The 26631-nt window shown below is 35.2% G+C and overlaps 1 protein-coding gene and 2 pseudogenes across 2 annotated transcripts; all 3 read right to left on the bottom strand.

Annotated features, from left to right (window-relative positions):
• Positions 1 to 2899: 2899 nt before the first annotated feature.
• Positions 2900 to 7870, bottom strand: LOC143542724 (receptor-like protein EIX2). The gene is made up of 2 exons (XM_077035250.1): positions 4337 to 7870; positions 2900 to 3697 (listed from the first exon to the last, which is right to left on the bottom strand). Exons 1-2 carry the CDS (start codon positions 7461 to 7463, stop codon positions 3669 to 3671), a joined length of 3156 nt encoding a protein of 1051 aa, XP_076891365.1. The 5' UTR covers positions 7464 to 7870; the 3' UTR covers positions 2900 to 3668.
• A 534-nt stretch (positions 7871 to 8404) lies between these two features.
• LOC143542687 (glutamate dehydrogenase A-like) lies at positions 8405 to 10726 on the bottom strand (annotated as a pseudogene).
• A 2893-nt stretch (positions 10727 to 13619) lies between these two features.
• On the bottom strand, positions 13620 to 26424 carry LOC143542723 (receptor-like protein EIX2; annotated as a pseudogene). Its single transcript, XR_013136943.1, has 3 exons — positions 25754 to 26424; positions 14744 to 17627; positions 13620 to 13659 (listed from the first exon to the last, which is right to left on the bottom strand). The product of XR_013136943.1 is annotated as a receptor-like protein EIX2 (transcript).
• Positions 26425 to 26631: the final 207 nt, after the last annotated feature.

Below are 26631 nucleotides of genomic sequence, written 5' to 3' on the forward strand. Positions count from 1 at the left end.
AAATCTTATTAAAATAAATAGAAGGCGAAATCATAATAGGAACAAAGACTATAAAAAACCATACTGGAAATTTGGCTAAATTAAAGTTGTAATACACGAGTTTGCTCGTATTTAAATAAAACTTTGGTTAACTATATTTTAACTATGTCTAATATATATTATATCTAATATTAAATAAGTAAAGAATTAGCATTTCAAGATGTATGTCCAGCTCCGGTTTCAACCGTGAAACCAAACTGGTGAACAGTCTCACAGTATCAAACAAAATAATAAACACCCAAAAATTTGTTACATGCTTATCAAAGTATGTGTTTCCAGTTTCTCGCTGTATCACGCGGACACTCTTCTGGTTTTTTATTACATATAAGACTTGCCAAAAAAATTTCTCATATTTAATGAACTATTTTTATTTATCAATTATATATTTTTCTCATATAACTTTCTTTGTATTCTTTATTTGTCGCCATGGACTAGATATGGGAGGTCTTTTTTTTTTCTTTATTTCAATAAAGCTTTCCTCAAATTTCGGGTTCCTTTTCCCGTAAACCGCTCAATCATCTATTTCCTATGCCCCACCTACCAACACTTTGAGTGAACGTGTCTTGCGTCCTACTTTAGATATTACGTACACCAACTGATACGACACGTTAAAGACTTTGACACAACATAATTTTTTATTAACTTCTACTTAAATAAATTATATAAATTGTAGTTTGTTTTGAAATTTTAATAAATAATTTATTATATAAATCCGAGTACGCATTTCCCGTTAACGCATGTTTATCTATACTAGTTAGCTGTCCGCACGATACAATGGGGTATGTATGCAAACATGGTATCGAACGCGTGACTGATGTTATTGTTTCAGTAAGTGTGTGACTTCACAACTGTACACGTGTAACCCGGCGATAATATGCTCGTAGTGTGACATTGAAAGCTTAATCGATGTTAGTAAGCATGTCACACAACGACTGTACACACGGAATTGGGCGTCGGTGCACATGTAACGCTACATTGAGCGTGTCTTGACCCGCAATCTGTTCCGCGTGACACTGTTCTAACCCGAAATCCGTTATGACTTGACGCTTTCGACCTGAACCCTCCCGACCCAAACCAAGTTAACATTTTTTGTATTGACCCATTCAACCATAACCTTTTAGACCCATGATCTGAACGGTTGAATCCGCCCTACTTGTTTGCTGGTCCGTAATGGTAATCAAGTAACACATTAAAATTTTAAAATGAGAAAAGTATAGTAATGTCATACTCAAATTAAAGAGAATAAAATACTCATTGTTATGGTATGATGTTTTTAAAAATATATTAACGTGTGAAAAAGTAATAAACGTTTAAACGTCGTGGGGATAGTTGGTTTATAATAAGCCGTATATATGTTTTATTCTATAAATTAACAAAATGTGATTAAAGTTAAATGACTAAACTTATAATTATTTATTAATAAATTAAAATCAATCGTACATGATTTTGATAAAAGACAAAATTGCCCCTAAATTGTTATAATTTTATTCATTATAGTTTGTACTTAAAGCAACAAGTTTGATGCCTCTTAAAAATTAAGAGGTTTCTCAATACTACTTTATGACTAAATTAGTAGCGTAAATCTATACTATATATAATGCACCACCCATGAGCAAATTAAGACACTTGATTTTAAGTAAATTACATTTTTTCAAACACATTGTACAACCTTAAATAGGGGCATAGTAGACATTCTAACACTAAATTATTTACAACAATGTCCCCTCAACTTTAATCAACATTTGGAAATTTAACTCAAATTCCCCCACGATTTTTAAACGGTCATAACTTATTCATACGTTAATATTTTTTTAAAAAAATTGCACCATAAAAACGAGTATTTAATTCTCTTTAATTTGAGTATGATATTGTCATAGTTTGTTTTCAGTTAAAAAAATAACATCTTATGTATAGTCGTTTGTGGTCCGGTTTTGATGGTTTTAAACTAAGCCGTGAGCCAAACCGTTTTTTGACATCGAAAACTGAAACCAAATCGTCGAAAATTATAACCCAACAAAAACAAACGATTAACAATGGTTAGATTTCGGTTTTATTTGTACTTCGCTACTAAATTGAGTTTAAAATAAGAATTCTTAATCCACGGTTTTAAATGGAATGATGAGCACCCAAAAATCTCTTACGTGATTATTAAGGCATGTAGTTCCCGTTGCATCGCGCGGGCTCTCGTCTAGTTATGAAATATGTCCGTTAAAGAATTGTGTGGCCCAATTAGAAGCCTCTTGGTACCAAATTTCAAATCTTGGGCTTTATTGCAACCCACTACTATAGACTTTAACACAGATCCTGGTGGGCCATCCAAAGGTTGATTTACCATTTTTTTTAACGGTCAATTCAGTTCAACTGACGGTCCACTAACCCATCCAATTATCTTTATTCCACCATCAAGAGTGAACACACCAATAGATGAGAATTTAAGACCCGTGCATTGCGACAGAACCGTTAAAGAATAAAAAACACATACGTGAAAATGTTAACTGTGCACACATGTTGAGCCATGCGTTGCGCTGGAACCGTAAAAAAAATAAATAATAATAATAATAATAATAATAATAATAATAATAATAATAATAATAATAATAATCCTTTTGACAAGAATTCAAAGTTTATTTGAATCTAAAGGACAAAATTATTTTGATAATAATTGTAATCAGCAGCTTGGCTCGACTACGCAGACAAAATTCTAAAGGACTATGAATCTGCAGTGTGGTTGTCACAAATGTAATAATCTTTCATGCTTAATTGTCTTCTTGTTTTGTTTTATTATTGGATATATAAAATTGTTTATATGTGTGATGATAAAAGAAATGGTTTGTTATCAGTGTGCTGGTGAAAGAAAAATAAGGTTTCAAGATGCACGTCAGCTGCTTGATGTAAAACTTTAACCAAAATGACTTCTATTTCACTATGATTTTTTATTTACTAGATAAATGGATCTTTGGAAATTTATTTATAATGAAACTTGTGGTTTTTAGATTCCTTTTGTGCAAAGCTTTGAAGTAAAAGCCATGAATATTTTGTATGTGTGGTTATCTTGTGTAAACTTAATAGATTTTAATCACCTAGTTGGTGTTAAATCTTACATTTGTTTTGTGATCTATAAGCTGATTTGATTATAATCATCCAATGGGTTCGCATGTATCGCCACCGATGTCGTGTTACGTGTATATCGACACAGAGTTGCACGTGCACATGCTCTAGACTGCGATGCCGCTTTACGCACTTACCGGAGTGGGTTGCACTTCCCATATCTACCCATTCTGATCAGTTTGAAAATAATACAAACCCATTCTATAAGAAACATCCAGCCATATCAACCCAAAAGTTTTTTTTCCCAAAAAATGGCCTTATCAACCCAATTTAGAGATGATGGGTCAAGATTACCATGCCTAATATTTTCAACGCATCTATATTTTAGTTTGAGGGAGACCATTACATTTCATGTTGATGTCATAATATATATTTATTGTTTCTTACATACTAAGCAAATGGATAGAAAATCACATTACAAACATACCAATAGCATAAGTTCTTTGTTTTACACTTCCAATCAAACTTGATCACCAAAGTTTATTTCCAAGATTAGTTCCTCGAGGAGTCCAGGGTCCCTCTTATATAGTCCTGAAACTCTTTGTGAGACCTGTGAGCCAATGTATTAAAGCATTTACATTGGAACCTCTGTGACCACATTTTCTATATAATACAGAGAATAAAATAGAGAAAACAATTAAAACACCAATACATTGGATGTATGAGGTTTTATAAATTAAACAAAATGAAAAGAAAAACGTTTTTTTTAGTTAAGTTATAGATATGGAGATGAAGTCTCCAATATGAATGCTCTTACTTGTAGAAAAAATTTTAACACTGTTAACTAGGATCGACAAACCAAAAAATTTATATACACTAAAAATTATAGAGTTCATTGTAGCGCTAAACTGCTTACATTTTCTTATTGCAAATTATAGAATTCATATACATTTTTTATACTTCTCCATATTTATAAATGTAAATATTCTACACGTTATGTGTGAGCAACTTGATTAAATCTGCACATTTTCTAAATTTATATTTCTTTTTCTTCATATACTAGAAAAAGAATGACTATAGTTCAGATGTGTGTTGAAAACACATATGACATAACTGATATATGATGCAAAACACATATGACATAACTGATATATGATGCAAAGTTTCTGTATGGTCAGATGTGTGTTTGTGTGCTCTTAATTCTTAAATAAAGAATGCAATAGAAAGTAAAATTCAGGTCAACACTTACGGATTCCTCCGAGAAAGATGAAATCTTGAAGCTTGAACCAGATTTCTTCAAGAAAACGATAATATGCAATTCTCCACCGCCTGCTTAAAAACAACGGGGCAAGAATGCTCCAGAAACCAACAACCATTCCAACAAGTGCAGCTATCGCTAGGATCCAATCAATGCCATCAGATTCATCATGTCCGTCGGTAGTCCCTTTGCTATCACCCTTATTTTGTGAACATGCTGGAAGAGGATCCCCACAAAGTGCATTTCCAGTGTAACTCATCTCGCTGAATGTTTGAAGCTGAGGGCCTGTTGGGATTCCACCTACAAGATTGTTGTACGATACGTTCAAGTAATCCAAAGCAGTTAACTGTGACAAGCTCAAAGGGATACTTCCTTCAAGATGGTTCACCGACAGATCTAAAGCTTCAAGCTTTCCAGTGTGATTAAACAAGTTGGGAATTGTTCCTGTTAGATCATTGTGTGACAGATTCAGGTATCGTAAGCCCAAGAGTCTGACAAGTTCATCAGGAATTGACCCTGAAAACTGGTTATCAGAAAGGTCCAATGAAGTGACTAGATAAAGTGTGGTGCTATATGTATAAGAATTTCCCTTTGTCACCAACGATTCTGTAATTACTGTATATCGAAAAATCGGACTTGGGGTGTCACTTCCAGACATGACAGAAAAGTTTATAAAGCAAGTCGGTAGGTTCCCAGAAAGAACATTATGAGCAAGATCCAAGATCTGAAGAGAACTGAGATGGCGTATTTCATCTGGGATTTTACCTTCCAATTTGTTAGAACGAAGACTTAGAAGTCTCAGACTTGTATTATTTCTCCCTATTGATGATGGTATTTTGCCCACCAGATCATTTTCTCCAAGCTCGATGATTGACAGGCTGGTGGAATCCAGTAACCATCGAGGTAAGTTTCCAGATAGCCTGTTATCTTCCATTTCCAACGAACGTAGGGAAGAAATATTTCCAAGAGATGATGGGATTATACCTGAAAATTGATTTTTCTCTAGGTTCAAAATACCTAGATCACCAAAATTCATCCAACAATCTGAGATAACACCTGACATGTTATTGTTTGCTAGATTAAGAACTTGTAACAGCCGTGGTTCTTGGATGCCAGAACACAAGAACTGTTCTAGAGATCCTGAGAGATTATTGTTATAAACATACAGGCGGGACACTGTACTGAAACTACTAGGTAAGGTACCATGTAAATGGTTATTACTTAGATCTACTATTGCATCAGGTGAAAAAGAAATACCATCTCCCAACTTTCCTTGAATGTTGTTGTGGGATATATTCAAGTAATATACAGTAGAGAATATTGTCCAAAACCAATAGGGGATGGTGTCTGTTATGTTTGAATTGGATACATCTAAATATGTTAAGTCTGTTAGCAACTGAATCCATGAAGGAAACTGAGGGCCTAAACTGCAAGAGCCTGCTCTCAACAGTTCAAGTTTGAAAGGTGGAATCCAATTGTTAACATCTAGCTTAAACACCAACTTGGTATCCCCAACCGACAAAGATTTCAAGGCCGTTAGATGCACAAAGTGGTTTTCGGTCAAAATACCTGTTAATGAATTGTGATCAAGATATAGTTCTTGTAGATTATTGAGTTGTCCAATACTTTCAGGAAGACTTCCATTCAACTTGTTGTACGAAAGATCAAGTACTTTCAACGATGATAAGCCACCAATCGTGTTTGGGATCGAACCTGAGAACTGATTGTTACTGAACCATAATGCCTGCAATAGTGACAAACTTCCTATAGAATCCGGAATGGTCCCTGTTAATTGATTGTAAGCAAGATCAATCAGAGAAAGATTTTTCAAATTTCCTAATCTTTCAGGTAGAATACCCGTTAATGAATTGTTCTTAAGCTCTAGATATGATAGTTTTCTGAGTTGTCCAATACTTTTAGGAATGGCCCCTGTTAAATGATTAAAAGAAAGATCGATCCAGATCAGATTTTTCAAATTTCCTAGTCTTACTGGTAGTTGGCCAATCAGAAAATTATCTTGGAATTGTAATTCTTCCAACTTAGGTGACTCACATTCACAAAACCCTTCAAGAAGCTCCGACACATTGCCAGAAAAATTGTTAGATGACAGATCAAGGGTAATGATGTTGCAAGGATTACTTAATGATTTAGGTATCTCCTCAACAATCTGATTCTCAGATAAGTCAACATATTCAATCAAAGACAAGTTATGTAGGTTGCCTAGAATCGGTGAAGAAATATCACATGCACGAACATCAAGCATACGAAGATTAGTTAGACTAGACAATCCGTTCAGTAAGTATGAAGAATTCACAAAAGTGTTTCCTGAAAGATGAAGAGTCCTTAAAGAAGGAATGCTATGGAAACCACCATGAGTTCCCAGATTTACACCACTAATATGACACTCAGTAAGATCTAATAAAGCTAAATTATGGAGGCTAAAAATCCACACAGGCAACATACTAGTGTAAAAGCTGTTTTCAGAAAGATCAAGGACAATAAGGGATGTAAAACTAACTGTTGTTGGATTACTAGGTAACTGATATAAATGACACCAAGAAAAATGAAGCTCTTGCAAAGAAGTGAGGTTGCTGACTACTAGAAACCAATCTGAAGCTTTTGTGAGGTTTATGCCACCCATATCCAGGTGTTGCAACCCTTTAAGATTTTTTAGCCATGCTAAGCTTTTAGATTTTGCTTCAACATTTTCTTGAAGATCAAGGACATGCAACGTTAATAGATTTCCAAGTTGGTGAGGAACTTCCCCACTGAAGTTAGAGTATGAGAGGTTAAGATATATAAGATTTTGGAAAGAACCGATGAATGTTGGTATCGAGCTGCGCCTGAAATCATTCCAGCTCAAGTCGGGGTATCTGAGCTGTAACAGGTTGATCACTGATGGACTTATGGTTCCTCCTAACATTTGTTTCCTTGCTTCTTGAAACTCATAATTGTTGTGATAAAGTACTCTATCAAATAAGTCAGGTCCACGAAGGTGAATCTCATGGACGTGACCCGTGATATTGTCGCAGACCACACCTGACCAACTGCAACAGTCTTTGCCTACCCATGAAGATAGCCGGTTTGCATGGTCAGTGATATTTCTCCTGAGATCCATAAGAGCCAATCATTCGGTGGGTATGCATAGAGCAGGATCTGAGTTTTGATTACAAAAACAGATGTTGCAAAGTGACGAAACCAAGAGAAACCATAGGCAAGATGAGAGAAAACATGCAGGAAGAAGTGTAAGAGACTTCATTGTGGTGATGATGAATAATGGAAAGAGTGATAAGATATTATATGTGTGGGGGGAAGGATGAATATGAGATATGAGATATGTGGGGGGAAGGGTAATAAGATATATGTGGTTTTAAATTTCTTTTATTTGAAAACCATTTTATTAAAAATAATTTTGTCCATGGACTTGGAAGACTTTTAACAAAAACACTGTTTTAAAATTACAAGTTAAAATAACAAACATGAAAGGGTGCTTACACAATCCAAAAATCTAAGAAAAGGTGAAATGCAAAATGCTTCACCTAGATATATATAGCATAATCGATGTCAGCAAGAAATGAACTTAACAGAGAAACAATGATCATCACTATGTGACTTATATGTCGGTGGAAGTCGTGACCTTTCTCCATGTAACACGTTAAATTGTTAGTTTACTTTAAATTATTTCTTCATGTAACCTGGCTTATATTGGAATTGCAATTTCTTTGGAGTAAACTCAAACTCGAATCTAACACAAATTAGAATTAAAAAGCAACTTAATTCGTATGTGGTTCAAATCTTGGTTTTTCAAGTCTATTCGAAAATTGAATACCCTTCATATTAACATCCAATGAGCACATGATGATGAAATCGATTTTTTTAAACAATCAGCGTAAGAAATAACATGAACAAATTTGCAACTTTTTCGAGTGTTTAAAGAAATCCTTAACAAAAAAAGGAGCCTTGTAGAGATTATAAAATCATCACTACTTATTATATGTAACCAGAAATGAGTCTTGGAGTATAGTTTGTACACGATTAATATAAGCAAAGCAAGACTAGTTAAGCCTCCCATCCTCTTAAGACGATAGAGCGCGCAACTCGACTGACACCCAATGTGAAGGCGCCCATCCGAAGGTTGCAATCATGTGTTCGACACATGTCTTTTATGCTATGAAAAGCTTTTGTCATGTATTTCTTCAACTCCTCATTCACCTTCTCTTTGTTCCACATAAATGCTTTTGTCATGTCTTTTATATGTAAACGGTACCTCGTCTGCTTCAGGATCAGTAGGATGATTTGATGCTTCTATGATGAACTTGGCTTTAACATCTCTTGCATTTTCTCTTCAGTCGATGATTTAAAGAAAAATAAAACCAAATCTGAAAATGAAAATCATAGAACAGGCAAATCAAATATTAAAGAATTCGTATCCAATTTGAAGTCTGAAATCACCGGCATTAACGGTTAACCTTAAAAGTCAACTTATCCACTTTTAGAAAATGGAAATGTATCTGTTATTTTGACTTCAAATGTCAACATTAGAAGTTTTCATTTGACATCAGCCGTTTATCATAATAAATGTTTCCAAGATAAGACTTTTATGTTTTGCAGTTACACCAACTGTTACTAGGCACATTTCTAAAATGTTAATTTGTAACTTGAAATAAATCCATAAAAACAGGTATTGGATGGTAATTTAAAAAAAAAAATGGCAATACCAGTTGAGAACACCTCCTAAGCCACAAGGTATAAGTACATCACACTCATGAACAAGCAATTCATCAGCATCCATGCTATCTCCACCATCAAAACTACTTAAGCTCCCACTTTTCTCTTTATGCCCAAGCAATGCAGGTATATCAATACCATTTGGGTTCTTTACGGCTCCGGTAACATCACTCACTGCAATGATCTTACCACCTTTTTCATGAATCAGCCTAGCCACCCAAGATCCCACATTGCCAAACCCCTAAAAAGTCAGCTCGGTCAATACAATAAATGTTGGGAAATATAAAGCCAATTGCCAGATACCTGAATAGCAAAAGTCAAACCATTGATTGACTTCCCGAGATCACCAAGTAACGCTTCTGTGGCATAAACAACACCACGACCCGTTGCAGGCTTGCAGCCTCTCTTCCCAGTGATCCACCAAGATCCTATAATCAAGGAGATGGTATAATAATCGAGAGAGTCCAATATAGTTATTACATGCTCTATATCTATATCATAAATGCTTACTAATGGCTTTCCGGTCACAATAGCCGGCGAGTAACCATGGAATTTCGAGTACTCGTCCAAAATCCAAGCCATGTTCTGTCAATATAAATCAGACTTGTGTGTAACGTACAAAATTCTTTAATATATTACATAAGAAGAATCATAAATATGATCAACAGTACATACCTGGCCATTGGTACCCATATCAGGCGCCGGAATGTCGGTGTTTACTCCAATAAGATCATGAATCTTTTGGGTGAAGACACGGGTAAGTCGTTCAAGCTCACTCGTTGACAATTCCTTTGGTGAGCACCCGCTTCCACCCTTGGCTCCACCGCAAGGAACATTGACCACCGCAGTCTTCCATGTCATTAGTTGAGCCAAAGCATTCACCTCTCCATGTTCAACCTTGTAAAAACCAAAATACCAAACATATCGTGCAACTTTCAAGGCGTTTCGTTAATGTATCGATATAATTTCCCTATTGTGCACTCTAAAATAGGAAATCACAAACCAAAACTGCATTTCAATTGAAGACATTATTTACATGTATGCATTCGACTGGAACCGGTCGAATAAAACTTAAAACTCCAAAATTAACGATTTCTGTTTTGGTTTGAAATTTGGTTCAGTTCCGTGAGCACGGTTTAAATACTACTAAACAATAGTTCAATTCCAGTTTCGTTAACAAACTGCAACAAACCGAGATTTTAGAGCTTTTATAAAAATGACCAGCTTTCAAAAAAACCGATAAACATAACCGAACCAAAAAAAAAAAACATGACCATTTCCAGTCATTTTGGCCCGGTCTGGTTTGTTCTGTTCGTCAGTGCAGACTACAGACCCTAATAACACAACAATGTTGGACCAAAATCACTCAATCAACAAATTACATTCCAAATACACAAACTCTCACCAAAATCGATCAAAATCAGTAAAATCTGTCACCAATTACAGGTAATATAATCTCTAAACCCTAAATCTCCATAAATCAATTAATAATCAAACACATTCACACTCCACACACAAACACAACTCAAAACAATCACCAAAATCAGTCGAATCACCTCAGGATGATATCATCGGACCACGAGAGTTATCATGCTGCACTCTAAATCCAACAAACGACGTCAACGTCCTGTCATCCTTCGGAATCGGCGGTATGATTCAATCGAGATGTGTCACTGCTCGAGTACAACAACATCGAAGGTATGATTCAATCTCGTTCATTGGAGTCAAATTGTTGGTGGCGGTGGTGGTGAAGGTAGAAAGAAGATGGATTTTATTTTATGACAGTGAAAGTACGGGCCCATTCTCTCCCAAATCCCGTCATCCAATTAACAAAATTGCAGGTTGGGTGTTAACTGTTGTGGTGGTGGGATTTTATTTGGGAAAATTTTATAGAGAAAATGTGTTACCCTTAAATATTTTAATATTTCAAAAATAACCCACAAAATATGGAATGAGGCGACACATTAGGCTAAGTTCCGACTATATTTCTAAACCAGTTGTATTTTGATAAGTGTAAAATCTGAACAAATTTTTGAAAATTTTGAGGGACTCATCCATATTTTCTCACTAAATAATTATCATAAAAGCAGTCTTCGCGGACACTTTTTTAATGTTTCCTAACTTATCCGTCCAAATTCTAAAAACCTTGAAAAATGTTCTTCTAAAGTCCGTTTTCCAAGACGCATTTGTAACGAATTTGTACCAAGGAGATGATATTTTGGTTTTGTTCTTATAAGTTGAAATCTCGTCCACACTGACAAAATTTATTTATAAACCGTTCACACCGACAAAATTTAAGTTTAATCCGTACACACCGACATGTAATATAAGATGAATTAATTTTCCTTATTTTTCATGTTTGTATATAATATTCTTCATCTTCTTCCTCCTTTCTCCATTCATCCATTGTTAAGGTGGTATTATATATGGCCGATTGTGCCCGATACAATAGTTTCTCATGCAATCATGAACCAACTATACAGTCTATACATATAATAATATAACCTCTTTTTTTTGTAATTTACTAAGGTACTATGTACAGTATGGATGTGCCTCTAAAAGTATAACTTGAATTCCATCACACAATCATGTCACTAATTCATCTTCTAAATGTTTAATATCTAAATACCAAGTTATTGTCTTCAGTTGTAGACAATTAATAAGAATCTTTATATATATAAACTGCATTTGGCCATGCTCATAACCAAAAGTGTAAACGACATGGATCACAAAATACGGCTTCCAATAAAATGTCTAATTAAAATCTTAGCTCTAATAGACTAAACGTTGGTATTTATTGTAGTATTGTTGCTATTACTGTAATTTTATTGAAATCTGCGAGTTATTACCGTTCATTATTAATAGATGACCATGTTGGTTATCCATTTTACAACTTATTATATGTTGCCGGATTTTAGTAAAATATGTAATGTACATTTGTTGTATTGTTTATTGCATGAAAGGATTCAGTGAGAGGCTAGGATAATTGAAAGCAAGTCCGGTGATTCAATTGTTATGCATCCGGATTTTGGTAAAATATGGTTTGAACACATATTTTAAAACTGGCCTAACATGTCTCTGGTCCCGAACAGCTTACGAACACCCCTAGTGACAACCGAATTAAGAATTCACCACACCACCTGCGGGCGTATAGCTGTCAAATCAGCAGACCAACCAAAATGTGAATCTCTGGAACCAACATCAAAACTCAGAAGTGGTAGGATGTGAAATAAATAGATTGCAGCCTGATGGACTTAAAAAGCAATAGCCCAGTAAAGCCAAAGTAGCTTGTGGCCCAAATGAATTAGAATTACGTGGGTGGCTGATCCACATGAGTTTGCAAAATGACTCAAAAGAAGAAGTGAACGGGTTAATCAAAATGTCTTGCGGATCATAAGACGACCCGAACCTGGGTTTACATGGATCATAACTGTTTAACTGAGTTTTCCGATTAGAAACCCAATACGCCTCAAAAGTTGTAAGCGGTAATGAATATTCAGACAGCCGGCGATCACTGCTGCTACACACACCATCCATGCCATTGCTAGTCATCTGATCATCATGATCACGACAAGTCAATTGAGTAAAACAAAATATGTGATGAGCGCTATCTGACAGCGAGCATGTTTGGGATTGAGTTTGAAAACTACGTATTGGCTAATTGTTTTTTTTTTTCAAAATGTAGTAAGTTAAAAAGGTGTTTGTCAGTCACAAAAATCTTTCTTACTTTTTTGCTTTTGAAACGGTTAAAAAGTTGTTTCCTAAAAACCACAAATCATGACTTTTTAAAATGACTTTTTGAAAAAGTTAATAAGTCAATAAGCTTTTTTGAAACTCAATCCCAAACATGCTTAGCGTTTAGAAAAACGGTCTAGTAACGCTTTCCAAATGAAATAGTTACTTTCAAAGGAATCCAGTTATTCCAATAGCCGGTCAACGATAGTGGAAAACAAGGTACTTTTACAATAGTATCTCCTCAAATGCGAGAACATGTCCTTAATATGACAAAATCTCTTAGTTGCATTATAGTCATGTATGGGTAATAGCTTATGGAATAAACCGTTGGGTTTTGGGTTGGTAAATGTATTCAATTTAAAAAACAAGGCATCTTTTGAGTAAACACGGCTAACTCGCTTAATAAAAATGTCTTGTTCAATTTGACTAAAATAAACTAATTAACCCAAATAATGTGTTTAAAATTACAATTGCGAAAAAGTTAAAATATTTAATTTGTGTGGTCCACTCGACAATAGCCTATATCCCGCATACATAGCATCAGAAGCATACCAATATCATATATCCTGAGTACATAGCATTACAAACATACCAATAACATATATCTTGATCGAGTACATAGCATTACAAACATACCAATAACATATGTCTTGATCGAGTACATAGCATTACAAACATACCAACAACATATATCCTGAGGACTTAGCATTACAAACATATATATATATATATATATATATATATATCCCGAGTACATACTTATTTTTACACTTTCAATCACCAAAGTTTATTTCCAAGATTAGTTCCTGCAGAGGGTCCCTCTTATATGGGCCTAGGCCTCTTTGTCAGACCTGCGATAAGCCAATGTATCAATTGTTGCAAATTTTAATTTGTGCATACTTGTCGGTCAATATCTTTCTTGATACTTCTCTATATTCATAAACGTAACCTATTCTACACATTTGTGTGTAAACAACTTGATATAAATCTACACATTTTCTGAAATTGTTTAGGAAGAAATGTGTAAATTACATGTCTTTTGCTACACATCCTAGAGAAAGATTATGTGATTGCCCGGGTCTTACGAGTAAAACCCGGTTGTGTAAGACAAGAGTTTTGGTTGGACATTCATGTCCACACACGTGCGCATGCATATTATTGTGCATGCTCGTAGGTACCGTTTAATTATACTAGTGGGAGTTAATCATTTATATTGACTTTTTTATACAAAATTCAAGGTTTGTTCGATATCCCACCAATTTAAAACAAATTCTTACCCAATTTAAAAAATTATTATCATTTTAAACTCATCACTTTATGCAAAAATATCTCAAAAATGTTTGGTCTATGAGCACTTCTTACCTCGTTTCGAAAATCCATTTAAAAAGACCCAAACACGTGACGGGTAATTTTATATACAAATTATAAAATACAGTTATTTGTATAAAAGGTTTGAAAACTATGTTTTTACCAAATTAAAATCAACACATGAATCACATCATAATTTTCGAATAAATTCATTACTAAATCACACAAACAAACACATATTCGAATACGGTGATCAGTTTAGAACACAACTGAAACCTGGATGCAAAGTTTGTGTATGGTTAGATGTGTGTTTGTGCATGAACGTATCTGTTTGTGCTCGATCTTATGAAAAAAAAGGCAAACTGATGACGTGTGAGCTGTGATCAGTTTATACATCTCTCATGGGGAAATGAATTTGATGTGACAGAGAACATTGTTGTGAGAGAATTTGGGTCGTGTGTATACATAATCAGATATGTGTTTTGGCGAGCAGAGGAGTGTGTTGTGGTGTGAGGTGCACAAAAATAAATCATGTGTCCTTAATATTTTTGCAAAAAGATTAACTGGTACACGTAAATAACAAAAAAATCATATATAATAGAAATGTAAAATTAGGTCAAGACTTACGAAGGAATAGAAGAAAGATGAAATCTTGAAGCTTGAACCAGATTTCTTCAACAAAACGATAATATGCAATTCTCCATCGTCTGTTTATGAACAACAGGGCAAGGATGATCCAGAAACCAACAACCAATCCAATAAGTGTAACAATCACCAGGATCCAATCAATGCCGTCAGCTTCACCATGTCCATCAGTAATCCCTTCGGTACTGCCATTGTTTTGTAAGCACACTGGAAGAGGACCCCCACAAAGCGCGTTTCCAATGAAACTCAACTCGCCAAATGTTTGAAACTGAGGGCCTGTTGGGATTCCACCTACAAGATTGTTGTACGATACGTTCAAGCAATTCAAAGAGGTTAACTGTGACAGGCTCGAAGGAATATTTCCTTCAAGATAGTTCATTGACAGATCTAACGATTCAAGCGTCTCATTCTGACTAAACAGGTTGGGAATTCGTCCGGTTAGATTTTGTGTGACAGATTCAAGAATCGTAAGCCCGAAAGTCTGAGAAGTTCATCAGGAATTGACCCTGAAAACTTGTTATCAGAAAGGTCTAATGATGTCACCTGATAAAGTATGGTGCCATATGTATAAGTATTTCCCTTTGTCACCAACGATGCAGTAATTATTGTAGCTTGGTACAGATAGATCGGGCCGGAGGTCTCCCTTCCAGAAATGACAGAAAAGTTTGTAAAGCATGTCGGTAGGTTCCCAGAAAGATCATTATGCGCAAGATCCAAGATCTGAAGAGATCTGAGATGACATATTTCATCTGGGATTTTACCTTCAAGTTTGTTTGAATGGGGACTTAGAATCCTCAGACTTGTATTAGTTCTCCCTATTGATGATGGTATTTCTCCCATCAATTCATTTTCTGCAAGCTTGATGACTACCAGGCTGGTGGAATTCAGTAACCATGGAGGTAAGTTACCATATAGCCTGTTCTCATCCATCTCCAGTGATTCTAAGTAAGAAATATTGCCTAGAGATGATGGGATTATACCTGAAAAGCGGTTTTTCTCTAGGTTCAGAATGTTTAGACGACCAAAATTCTTCCAACAATCTGAGATGACACCTGACATTCTATTGTTTGCTAGATTAAGAAATTCTAACGGTTGCGGTTCTTGAATACCGGAGCACAAGAACTGTTCTAGAGATCCTGAGATTCTATTGTTAGAAAGATCCAGGAAATTTGTTGTACTGTAATTACAAGGTAGCCTACCATGTAAACGGTTGTTACTTAGATCTACTGTTGCAACATCAGGTGTAAAAGAAATAAAATCTCCCAACTTTCCTTGAATGTTGTTGTGGGAAATGTTCAAGTAATATACAGTAGAGAATATTGTCCAAAACCAATTGGGCATGGTGTCTGATATGTTTGCATTGGATACATCTAACTCTTGTAAATCTGTTTGCGATTGAATCCATGTAGGAAATTGAGGGCCTAAACTGCAAGAACCTACTATCAACGATTGGAGTTTGAAAGGTGGAATCCAATTGTTAAGCCTAAACACCAACTTGGTATCCCCAACCGACAAAGATTTCAAGGCCGTTAGATGCACAAAGTGGTTTTCGGTCAAAATACCTGTTAATGAATTGTGATCAAGATACAGAGAATATAGATTATTGAGTTGTCCAATACTTTCAGGAAGACTTCCATTCAACTTGTTGTACGAAAGATCAAGTACTTTCAACGATGATAAGCCACCAATCGTGTTTGGGATCGAACCTGAGAACTGATTGTTACTGAACCATAATGCCTGCAATAGTGACAAACTTCCTATAGAAACCGGAATGGTCCCTGTTAATTGATTGTAAGCAAGATCAATCAGAGACAGATTTTTCAAATTTCCTAATCTTTCAGGTAGAATACCCGTTAATGAATTGTTCTTAAGCTCTAGATATGATAGTTTACTGAGTTGTCCAATACTTTCAGGAATGGCCCCTGTTAAATGATTAAAAGAAAGATCGATCCAGATCAGATTTTTCAAATTTCCTAGTCTTACTGGTAGTTGGCCAATCAGAAAATTATCACGGAATTGTAATTCTTCCAACTTAGGTGACTCACATTCACAAAACCCTTCAAGAAGCTCCGACACATTGCCAGAAAAATTGTTAGATGACAGATCAAGGGTAATGATGTTGCAAGGATTACTTAATGATTTAGGTATCTCCTCAACAATCTGATTCTCAGATAAGTCAACATATTCAATCAAAGACAAGTTCTGTAGGTTGCCTAGAATCGGTGAAGAAATATCACAAAAACAAAGATCAAGCTGACGAAGATCACTTAGGCTAGACAATCCATTCAGGAAAAATGAAGAATTCACAAAAGTGTTTGTTGAAAGAAAAAGAGCCCTTAAAGAAGGCATGCTATGGAAACCACCATGAGTTCCGGGATTTACACCACTAATATAACACTCATTAAGATCTAATAAAGATAAATTATGGAGGCTAAAAATACACACAGGCAACATACTAGTGTAAAAGCTGTTTTCAGAAAGATCAAGGACAAAAAGGGATGTAAAACTAACTGTTGTTGGATTACTAGGTAACTGATATAACCTACAATAAGAAAAATGAAGCTCTAGCAAAGAAGTGAGGTTGCTGACTACCGGAAACCAATCTGAAGCTTTTGTGAGGTTGATGTCACCCATATTTAGGTGTTGCAACCGTTTAAGATTCTTTAGCCATGCTAAGCTTTTAGATTTGGCATCAAAATTTCCGTGAAGATCTAGGACATGCAATGTTGATAGATTTCCAAGTTGGTGAGGAATTTCCCCACTAAATCCCGATGATGAGAGGTTAAGATATATAAGATTTTGGAAAGAACCGATGAATGCTGGTATCGAGCTGTGCCTAAAATCGTTGCAGCTCAAGTCGAGGTATCTGAGCTGTAACAGGTTGATCACTGATGGACTTATGGATCCTCCTAACATTTGTTTCATTGCTTCTTCAAACTCATCATCGGTGTAAGAAGGTTCATTAAATAAGTCTGGTCCACGAAGGTGAATCTCGTGGACGTGACCCGTGATATTGTCGCAAACCACACCTGACCAACTGCAACAGTCTTTGCCTACCCACGAAGATAGACGATATGCATGGTTTGTGAGATTTTTCTTGAGATCAATAAGAGCCAGTCGTTCCGTGGGTATACATTGAACATGATCTGAGCTTTGATTACAAAAACAGAAGTTGCAAAGAGATGAAACCAAAAGAAACAATAGGCAAGATGAGAAAAAACATACAGGAAGAAGTGTAAGAGACTTCATTGTGGTGATGATGAATGCAAAGAGTGATGAGATATGAGATATGTGGGGGGAGGGCGATTAGATATATGTGGTTTTAAATTTCTTTTATTAGAAAACCATTTTATTCAATATATTTTTGTCCGTGGACTTGAAGACTTTTAACAAAAACAATGTTTGAAAATTACAAATTAAAAAATAACAAACATGAAAAGGTGAAATGCAAAATTATAATACTTTTAACAAGTTATAAAGATCTTGTAAACAACTTCGAAAAACAAACCTAGTTGAGAAGTTGAAGGAGCTCGTCGGTTAGCACATCCACTATGGCTGTTTTTCAAATCTATTTCGGATCACCTGGCTTATTGGACTTTAAATTTCTTATGGGTAAAGTCAAATTTGAATCTAACTCGATTTATTAGAATTAAAAAAGCAACTTAATTCATATCTGGTTCGAATCTTATTGGTTTTTCAAGTCTATTTGAACATGGAATACCTTCGACTTAACATCCGATGAGCACACAGATTAATATAACCAAAGCAAGATTATATAAGCCAAAACAGCTTTTTAACAGCCAAAAAGGGGCCTTGTAGAGATATAAAAAATCCAACAGTGCTTATTATATGTGACCAGACACAAATCTTTGAGTATAGATTGTACACAGATTAATATAACCAAAGCAAGATTATTTAGGCCTCCCATCCTCTTAAGACGGTGGAGCGCGCAACTCGACTAACTCCCAATGTGAAGGCGCCCATCCGAAGGTTGCAATCATGCGTTCGACACATGTCTTTTATGCTATGAAAAGCTTTTGTCATGTATTTCTTCAACTCCTCATTCACCTTCTCTTCGTTCCACATAAACGCCTGCATGTTCTGCAAATTCAAACACCAAATATGAGAATTTGTATCGATACATATACGTGAAAACCTAAATGATCGAAGTGTTTTCTAATCAAATTAATACCTGAACTCACTCAAAGTAGCTAACATTCACACCTCCAGCATTTGCATATATATCAGGAAGAATTATAACTCCTTTCTTTGACAGAATCTATAGAAATAAAACATATATAGAAGTAAATAATATATCTAATAAATTTGCATAATATATATGTAAACGGTACCTCGTCTGCTTCAGGATCAGTAGGGTGATTTGCTGCTTCCATGATGAATTTGGCTTTAACATCTCTTGCATTTTCTCTTCAGTCGACGATTTAAAGAAAAATAAAACCAAATCCGAATTAGAATAATGAAAATCATAGAAATGGCAAATCAAATATTAAAGATTTCATATCAAATTTGAAGTCTGAAATCACCGGTTTTAACCTTAAAAGTCAACTTATCCACTTTTAGAAAATGGAAATGTATCTGTTATTTTGACCTCAAATGTCGGCGTTTAATAAATGCTTCCAAGATAAGACTTTTATGTTTTGGTTACACCAAATGTTTCCAAAAAACATGGCAATACCTGTTAAGAACACCACCTAGGGCGCATGGTACAAGTACATCACATTCATGAACAAATAATTCATCAGCATCCATGCCATCTCCACCATCAAAACTACTTAAGCTCCCATTTTTCTCTTTATGCCCAAGCAATGCAGGTATATCAATACCATTTGGGTTCTTTATCGCTCCGGTAACATCACTCACTGCAACGATCTTACCACCCTTCTCATGAATCAGCCTAGCCACCCAAGATCCCACATTGCCAAACCCCTAAAAAAATAGTCACACCACAGCCGTCAAACCTTTACAGCCAATTCTGGAAATTGCCTGTCTGGTCAATACAATAAATGACAATTGTCAAACCATACCTGAATAGCAAAAGTTAAACCTTTGATTGACTTCCCATGTTCACTAAATTGTGTTTTAGATGCTGCAAACTTATATAAAATCTAGGAGTCATCATCATCATGATTACTAATAAGAGTGAACATATATACTAAAAAAGATACGATTCATACTTTCTCATTTCCAATAATACAATCCCTAAATCAACTGAGAATTAATCATCCTATTGTACACCGAAAAATAGGAAATCGACAACAGAAATTATGACCAAAATCAATTAATCAACAACATTAAGACCACATTTCAATTGCAGACATAATTTACAAGTATACAACCCAATCAAATAGAACTGAAATTTTAAAACTAATGAATCCTCCGTTTGTTTACAATTCGGCTCAGTCTGTGAGCACGGTTTGAAAAATACCAAAAAACAGTTCAATTCTGGTTTTGAACAAGCTGCACTGAATCCATGTTTGATAGCATGTGTCGGCTTTAAAAAAAACCTCGAAACATAACCGAACCAAACCAAACCACACCAAGCATAGCCATTCCCAGACATTTAGGCCCGTTCTGGTCCGGTCTGTTCTGTTTCGTGAGTGCAGACTACAGACCCAAACAAAACAACAATGAGGGGCCAAATCACTCAAACAACAAATTACATTCAACAGACACAAATTCTCACCAAAGTAAGTAAAATCTGTCACCAATTTCAGTAAATATAATCCAAAACATTAATCCTCTAAACCCTAAACCTCCATAACCACCACGCATCAATCAATAATCAAACACATAGAAACAAAGATCAAAATAATAACCAAAATCAGTAAACAAGGTTTTACGGCCTTGTTGATTGGAATCAAATTGATGGGGGATAAGTTACTTCTATTAAATGCTAAACTATTGCTATTTTTTTATAGGTTTTCTTTATTTTGTTACTTATTTTTAGATATTTTAAAGAAGGTAAAAAGTTATTTTGAGAATTCGTTAATGGACAAATATCAACAATTTATTGGCTTAAAATAAATGTTTTTATTTACTTATTCTAATTGTTTTCACTTAGATGGCCGATACAATAGTTTCTCCTGCAATCATGAACCAACTATACATATAATAATATAATTTTGTTTATAATTCATTGAGGTACTATTGTACAATATAGATGTGCCTCTAAAAGCATAACTTGAATTCCATCTCACAATCTTGTCACTAATTTCTGGATCAAAGAATACGGCTTCCAATAAAATGTCAAATTAAAGAGAAAATTTCCAAAATAGTCCAAAAGAGAAGAGAGAAATCCAAAATAGTCCAAAAGTTTGTAAAATTCCCATTTTAGTCCATCGAAATTCATCTTCGTCGACACATTTGAAATCATGCCAATAGATTTCGTTAACCAGTGAGGTAGTGACACGTGTAAAGGTGACGTGAAATTTTCCAATGAAATCTATCGCCCGTGAGTTTTTAAAAATCATCGAATTCCGCGTATTTATTAAATTCATCTCCTTGGATGCTTTTTAGGTGAATTTATCTCCTCCGATGAATTTCAAAAAAGTTTGAGTAAAACGATAATTTTCCAGTAAATTTAGTCTCCTCGGATAATTTTCAAAAAGGTTTAAAAAAATGATAATTTCCCAATGAATTTAATTTATCCCGCAACCAAGATTAACCCTTCTCCTACCATGTTTTTTTGTTAACTTTTGGTCAACATTGACTTTACCATTCCAAATTCTCCGATTCGCTCTATACATTGTTAATACTTAATATCTTTTACGCTTTCTCATGCATGATCAACATTATTTTCCAATCAAATCAAAATCAACCCAAAGCATGCATGATCCCAATCTGGTTATAAGTGGATGATCTGTGGTCAACAGTTGGTGATGAGGATTTTTGATTAACATGAATTAAAAACATATGTTGAAAATTAAATCTGATTTGTAGGCTTCCTTGATATATAGCATTCCCATTTTTATCATAACAACCATCACCTGTTAGGGTAAGGTAAATGTTGGAACTTGGAAATATTTATTAGCGCTTCCTACAATGGGAAGGTTTGATAGCAAGTTAAGAGTAAAACTAAAGCTTTCGTTATTTTATACTTGTTGCGGCGTGCAATAATATTTTCAGCATATTAATTGGAATGAAGAAATTAAGTTAACATATTTCAGGCTGATGTCATAATATATATTTTTTTACATCTTGCATCCGGGATATTAGCTAGTCATTACAAACATACAATAACGAGTACTTAGTTTTACACTTTCAATCAAACATGATCTATGAAGCTTATTACCAAGATTATTTCTTGCAGCACACTGATGTTTCCGCTTATCTGGACCTAAACCTCCTTGTGAGACCAGAGAGTCAATGTATAATTTATAGATCAAATGTTAATACAAATAACTTGATAAAGTATAAAGTTCACATAATAAATCACATACACTAAGTAATATAGAGTTCGTATTGTTGCACTAAAATCCTAAAAGATGTTCTACCAAAAACGTCTACACATTTTCATCAATTGTTTAAATAGTAAAAATTGTGTACATTACATTTCTTTTGCTTCACATTCTAGAGAGATTATATGAGTACTGACAAGGAATCCTTTGTGAAAGAGGTGTGGTTTAGAGCAAAACCCAGAATGTAAGCCCAATGTTTTGGTTACTTTCGTGGCCGAACGTCATGGGCTCGATCTCTTAGTTGTTGGATTAAAATACAAGTAGGAGTTTATCATGTATATTGACTCGTTATCTATAAACAATTTGAAGGCACCTGCCTATTTAGAATAAATTCACACCCAATTTCCCAAAGAGGAAATGTTCAGAATGTCCACTCTAATTACCAACACAAAGACCAATCTAAAAACCTTTCCGAGTGTCATTCTTCTGACCAAATTTCAGCCCACTAAAAACCTTCTGGGCCCAGGATCTCACTAACTCTGACAAGAAATCCCCACTGGACTGTCAAAAACTTTTAAACCAGGAGGCTACCGATTAATTTTTTTGAAATCTGAACGGCTACCCGATTTTATTGGCGGCTACCAGATTTTGTTGAAAAGTAAATAAAAAACTTATATATATTTTTTAAATTAAATCAATCAAACTAATAAAACTCAAAAAAAAAAAACATGGTACAGTGGACTAGACACGGTTAAGTATGAATATAAGGTATATTGCATTTTAAACAAAATACGAAGAACAGAAAGGGCATAAAAACAGTTGGTGGTGGGGTTGTTAAAAAAAATGAGTGCTGTCCAACTAAGTTCTGGTTGTATATGTTGCGCATTAAAAAAAAGGATTCATGGGTGATGAGTAATCAGAACCGTCAGATAAACCTAGATCCGCCCCTACATACTTAAACGTCAGTCTTGAATATATAAAAATAAACGTTTTTCAAACGCTTCTCCGATCTAATTCTTAAAAAAAAATGTATTAATGTAACTATAAAAGTAAAATTTAACTTACGGAGGAACTGAAGAAAGATGAAATCTTGAAGCTTGAACCAGATTTCTTTAAGAAAACGATAATATGCAATTCTCCATCTTCTGCTTATAAACAACGGACCAATCCAACAACTGTAAGTATCACTAGGATCCAATCAATGCCATTAGCTTCATCATGTCCATTGGTAGTCCCTTCCGTATTGCCATTATTTTGTGAGCATGCTGGAAGAGGATCCACACAAAGCGCATTTCCAGTAAAACTTGATTCATTGAATGTTTGAAGCTGACGACCTGTAGGGATTCTTCCCACAAGATTGTTGTACGATACGTTCAACCAACTTAAAGCAGTTAGCTGTGATAGGCTCAAAGGAATACTTCCTTCAAGATTATTCATAGACAGATCTAAAGATTCAAGCGTTCCATTTTGACTAAACGAGTTGGGAATTCTTCCTGTTAGATCATTGTGTGACAGATTCAGGAACCGTAAGCCCAAAAGTTGAACAAGTTCATCAGGAATTGGCCCTGATAAATTGTTATCAGAAAGGTCTAATAAAGTGACCAGATAAAGTGTGGTGCTATAGGCGTAAGTATATCCCTTCGTCACCAATGATGCAGTAATTATCGGGGTAATTGCTGGGATAAATAGCATAACAATTGGAGTTGAGGTCTCACTTCCAGACATGACAGAGAAGTTTGAAAAGCATGTAGGTAGCTTCCCATAAAGATCATTATGAGCAAGATCCAAGATTTGAAGAGTGCTGAGGTGACATATTTCATCTGGGATTTTACCTTCAAGTTTGTTAGAACGGAGACTTAGAACCCTCAGACTTGTATTATTAGTCCCTATTGATGATGGTATTCTTCCCATCAGTTCATTTTCCGCAAGCTCGATGACCACCAAGCTGGTGGAATTCAGTAACCATGGTGGTAAGTTACCGGATAGCATGTTATCATCCATATCTAGTGATTGTAAGGAAGTAAGATTTCCTAGAGATGATGGTATTATACCAGAAAACCGATTTTTCTTGAGGTACAGAGTGGTTAGATAAAGAAAATTCATCCAGCAATCTGAGATAACACCTGACATGTTATTGTTTGCTAGATTAAGAAATTGTAACAACGGCGGTTCTGAAAAGCTTGAACATAAGAACTGTTGTAGAGATCCTGAGAGATTATTGTTAGAAAGATCCAGAAAGTTCAGTGTACTACAATTACTAGGTAACGTACCGTGTAAATGGTTGTTACTTAGATCCAATACTGCTTCAGGTGCAAAAGAAATAACATCTCCCAACTTCCCTTGAATGCTGTTGTTGGATATGTTCAAGTAATATACACTTGGGAACGCAGTCCAAAACCAACTGGGAATGGTGTCTGATATGTTTGTGTGGGCTACATCTAATTGTGTTAAGTCTGTTTGTGACTGAATCCAAGAAGGAAATTGAGGGCCTAAACTGCAAGAACGTACTCTAAACTCTTTGAGTTTAAACGGCGGAATCCAGTTGTTAACATTTAGCTTAAACACCAACTTGTTCTCCTCAGCCCAAAAAAATTTCAAGGCCGTTAGATTGACAAAGTGGTTATTGGTCACAATACCCGTTAATGAATTGTCATGAAGATCTAGACTAGATAGTTTACTAAGTCGCCCAGTACTTTCTGGAATGGTCCCTGTTAAGTTATTGGAAGCAAGATTGATAGTGGCCAGATTGTTCAATTTTCCAAGCCTTTCAGGTAGTTGACCAATCAGATAATTATCACTGAAATCTAATTCTTCCAACTTAGGTGACTTGCATTCACATAATCTTTCAAGAAGCTCTGACACATTACCAGAAAATTTGTTCTCTCTCAGATTAAGGGTGGTGATGTTGCATAGATTACTTAATGATTTAGGTATCTCCTCTACAATCTGGTTGTGTGATAAGTCAACACGTTCAATAGATGACAAGTTCTGTAGATTGCCTAGAATCGGTGAAGAAATATCACAAAAACTAAGATCAAGCTGACGAAGATTACTTAGACTAGACAATCCATTCAGTAGGGATGTAGAATTCACAAAGGTGTTTAATGAAAGAAAAAGAGTCCTTAAAGATATCATGCTATGGAAACCACCATGAATACCAGGATTTACACCACTAATATGGCTATCGGTAAGATCTAATAAAGCTAAATTACGGAGGTTAAAAATCCATTCAGACAACACAGTGTCAAAGAGATTATACGAAAGATCTAGAGCAATAAGGGACGTAAAAGCACCTGTTGTTGGATTGCTAGGTAACAAATTTAACCCACACTCGGAAAAATGAAGCTCTAACAAAGAAGTGAGATTGCTGACTACCGGAAACCAATCTGAAGCGTTTCTGAGGTTGGTGCCACCCATATCTAGGTTTCGCAATCCTTTAAGATTCTTTAGCCATGCTAATTTTTCAGAATGTAGATTACTGGAACCATGAAGATCTAGGATGCGCAGTCTTGACAGATTTCCAAGTTGGTGAGGAATTTCGCCACCAAATTCAGACATTGAGAGGTTAAGATACATAAGATTTTGGAAAGAACCTATGAATGCTGGAATCAAGCCGTGGCCAAAATCGTTGCGGCTCAAGTCAAGGTATCGGAGTTGTAACAGGTTGATCACTGATGGACTTATGGTTCCTCCTAACCTTTTTTTTCTTGCTTCTTCAACTTCATCATGGGTGTAATAAGGTTCATCTATTATGACAGGTCCACGAAGGTGAATCTCATGGACGTGACCCGTGAAATTGTTACAGACCACACCGGACCAAGTGCAGCAGTCTTTGCCTACCCAAGATGATAGACGGTTTGCATGGTCAGTGAGATTGTTCTTGAGATCAATAAGAGCCAATCTTTCCGTGGGTATGCATTGAACTGGGTCTGAGTTTTGATTACAAACACAGATGTTGCAAAGTGAAGAAACCAAGAGAAACCATATGCAAGACGAGGAAAAACATAGAGGAAGAAGTGTGAGAGTTTTCATTGTGGTGATGAAGAATTCAGAGGGGTTCAGTTTCATTTTTTTGTTTCATAAGCTTTGATGAGATATATCTGGTTTTTGTTTTCTTTTTAACAAAAAAATAAAAACTTTTCACACTTCTTTCGTAAACTTCTCAATCATTTACTTGTTATGGCCCACCCATCAATACTGTACACCAACGTGTCTTTTGGTTTTGTGTATTATAATTATTATTATTATTATGGATTTAAGAGCCTGGGTGAGTTTAACTAAACTGGGCAGATTCAAATTCAAGCATCGGCTTCATTGTTTGACTTGTTTAATCCCTTCGTTTTCGAAATTAACTTTTATGTATCTTTTTTAATTGTGTTTATGTCATGGTTAGGTGTTATTTAAAAATTATTGTTTTATTCACATTGATGTAGTTGTTAAAATTTGCAACTG

This window comes from Bidens hawaiensis, unplaced genomic scaffold (assembly GCF_021521415.1).
Source record: "Bidens hawaiensis isolate Kalapana, Puna unplaced genomic scaffold, B.hawaiensis_p1.1 tig00012954_1, whole genome shotgun sequence".
Lineage (NCBI taxonomy): Eukaryota > Viridiplantae > Streptophyta > Magnoliopsida > Asterales > Asteraceae > Bidens > Bidens hawaiensis.